Consider the following 1,865-nt stretch of genomic DNA (forward strand, 5'->3'; position numbering starts at 1 on the left):
GGAACAATGCAGAACAGGCAGAGCTTGCTTAATGTTAAAGAAAAGCCATGCCTGGGTAATTAATTTGAAGTGAATGTCTAAAAGGACTGAGACTAGATGGACCTGTGCCAAAAGGACTGCACAGTGTTAAAAATACTGGACCTTTCTCAGTGCTACACTAGTATATGAGTCACATCCAATTACAAGCCAAGAGAGCCCTGGAAAGATGTGTTGAATTATCCTGCTGCAGGACTGAGTGCATAGATACCCCTATACCTGCCACATTAATACTAGGCCTGACTGCCTGTAGAGAGCTCATCTGCATTCTCAGAAAACAAGTGTCAGGTCCATCTCAAGCTCTGCTGGGTTATGCACTGTATACCCTGTGCTGGCCTCTGCCCAATGATCAGTGTCACACTCCACTCAGGAGAGTCATGGCCTTGCCTTGGAGACACTGCAGCTGAAGCAGGGGCATGTCAGGCACAGGAAAGGAGCAGATGTGGTGACGAGTGTCTCAGAGAGGAGTCCCCGAGGCAGCTTCATGCAGGCAGACTTCATTCCACTGCTTTCTACAAACTCTTGCTTTTTCTTCTCTCATTCCCAAGCCTCATCTCCTCCTGATTCATTTGCAGAGGCAAAATAAAAATGTCTTTATGTGCTCATGCTGGTTTGATTTTTGTTAGTCATCCAGTTGCTCATTTGGGCTGCGTGCCCTCCAAGGCTGTACTGGGGTTAAAGCTAATGAAAAATGAATGTAAACGGAAAGCTTTTTTCATACTAAGGCAAAGGTTGCATGGCCTGCCATGAGCCGCTCTCCCAGCACCTCTCTTAGTGGCCCCTAACAAATGCAGCACTGATGGCTGCACCCTTTTTCGGGGTTCAAAGAGGCAGTGGAGGCCAGCTCCTCTCCTGCCTTAGAGTTTGTACCATAGAGCTGGGATCATTCCTGGCCATGGGAGGGAAGCCTCTGTCACAGGTCTCACTCTTGCTCAAAGGTATGGCTTTCTTCTGCATATACTGAGCCTGTGCCACTGCTTTTTCAGGCTGCCCGGTGTCCATCAACTATTGGGACACCCACACCGTCCTGCAAATTATAGGACTCTCTGCAAGGACAGTTCTAAAAATATCCAGCCATCATAAATTATCCTGAAATGAATTGTTCTGAAAATAGGTTTTGAAATGACTGTTCCTCTCCGTCTCCTGCTAAAAGGTTTGCTGGGAAAGAAGCCATGTAGCTCTCCACATATACCAGCACTGCTTGCAGCCAGAGACTCATGCCATATTCAAGCCAAAACCCTGCTGCCTGATGCAAAAACAGACTTGGATCTAGGGCATCCACACCCAGGTTTGCAGGGTCCTAAAGAGACATTGCCTAATGCTTGCCAGAAGCAAGCACATAGAACCACAACCAATTATCATTCTCATAAATAACAGTTAGCCTGGCAAAGGAGCAATTGTGACTGTCAGAGCACAAGCTGAAGGGAAAAATGTGGGCTGTATTTGACAATGGCTGATTAAATTCCTCTCCGGATTAGCCATGAGCTAGCCCAAGATTGTCCTTACATATCGAAGCCTGCCAGAGCCTCTGCCAACAGATGTGCCCGAAAGTGTGCAGCGTGCATGTCTTATGCTCACCGTTAGCAGTGTCCTCAGTCTTGACAGGCACGAGGGGACTCTGGGGAGCAGAGTCTCCACTGAGGGAGTAGCTGTGCTCTGCCTGGATGCCTGGAGTGGGTGGATCCAGGTCCATGTCCAGCAGTGGGTTCTTGTCAGCCAGTACTGGGTCATCAAAGAAACTGCTGAAGAGGTCATTGGAGAAATCCTCCATGTTGTCAGAGAAGTGATCCAGATTCTCTGAGAAATGCTGAGGAAAGACAAAGGGAAAG

General features: G+C 48.0%; 1 protein-coding gene across 1 annotated transcript in view; it reads right to left on the minus strand.

The window, feature by feature from the left end:
• Positions 1–1,807, minus strand: part of CREB3L1 (cAMP responsive element binding protein 3-like 1) — a 9,716-nt gene extending 7,909 nt beyond the window's left edge. Inside the window, exon 1 of the mRNA XM_010142983.1 lies at positions 1,615–1,807. Within this exon, the coding sequence (XP_010141285.1) occupies positions 1,615–1,807 (193 nt within the window). The remainder of the gene's footprint in view (positions 1–1,614) is intronic.
• Between the last annotated feature and the right edge of the window lie 58 nt (positions 1,808–1,865).

Source organism: Buceros rhinoceros, unplaced genomic scaffold (assembly GCF_000710305.1).
Source record: "Buceros rhinoceros silvestris isolate BGI_N320 unplaced genomic scaffold, ASM71030v1 scaffold31259, whole genome shotgun sequence".
Lineage (NCBI taxonomy): Eukaryota > Metazoa > Chordata > Aves > Bucerotiformes > Bucerotidae > Buceros > Buceros rhinoceros.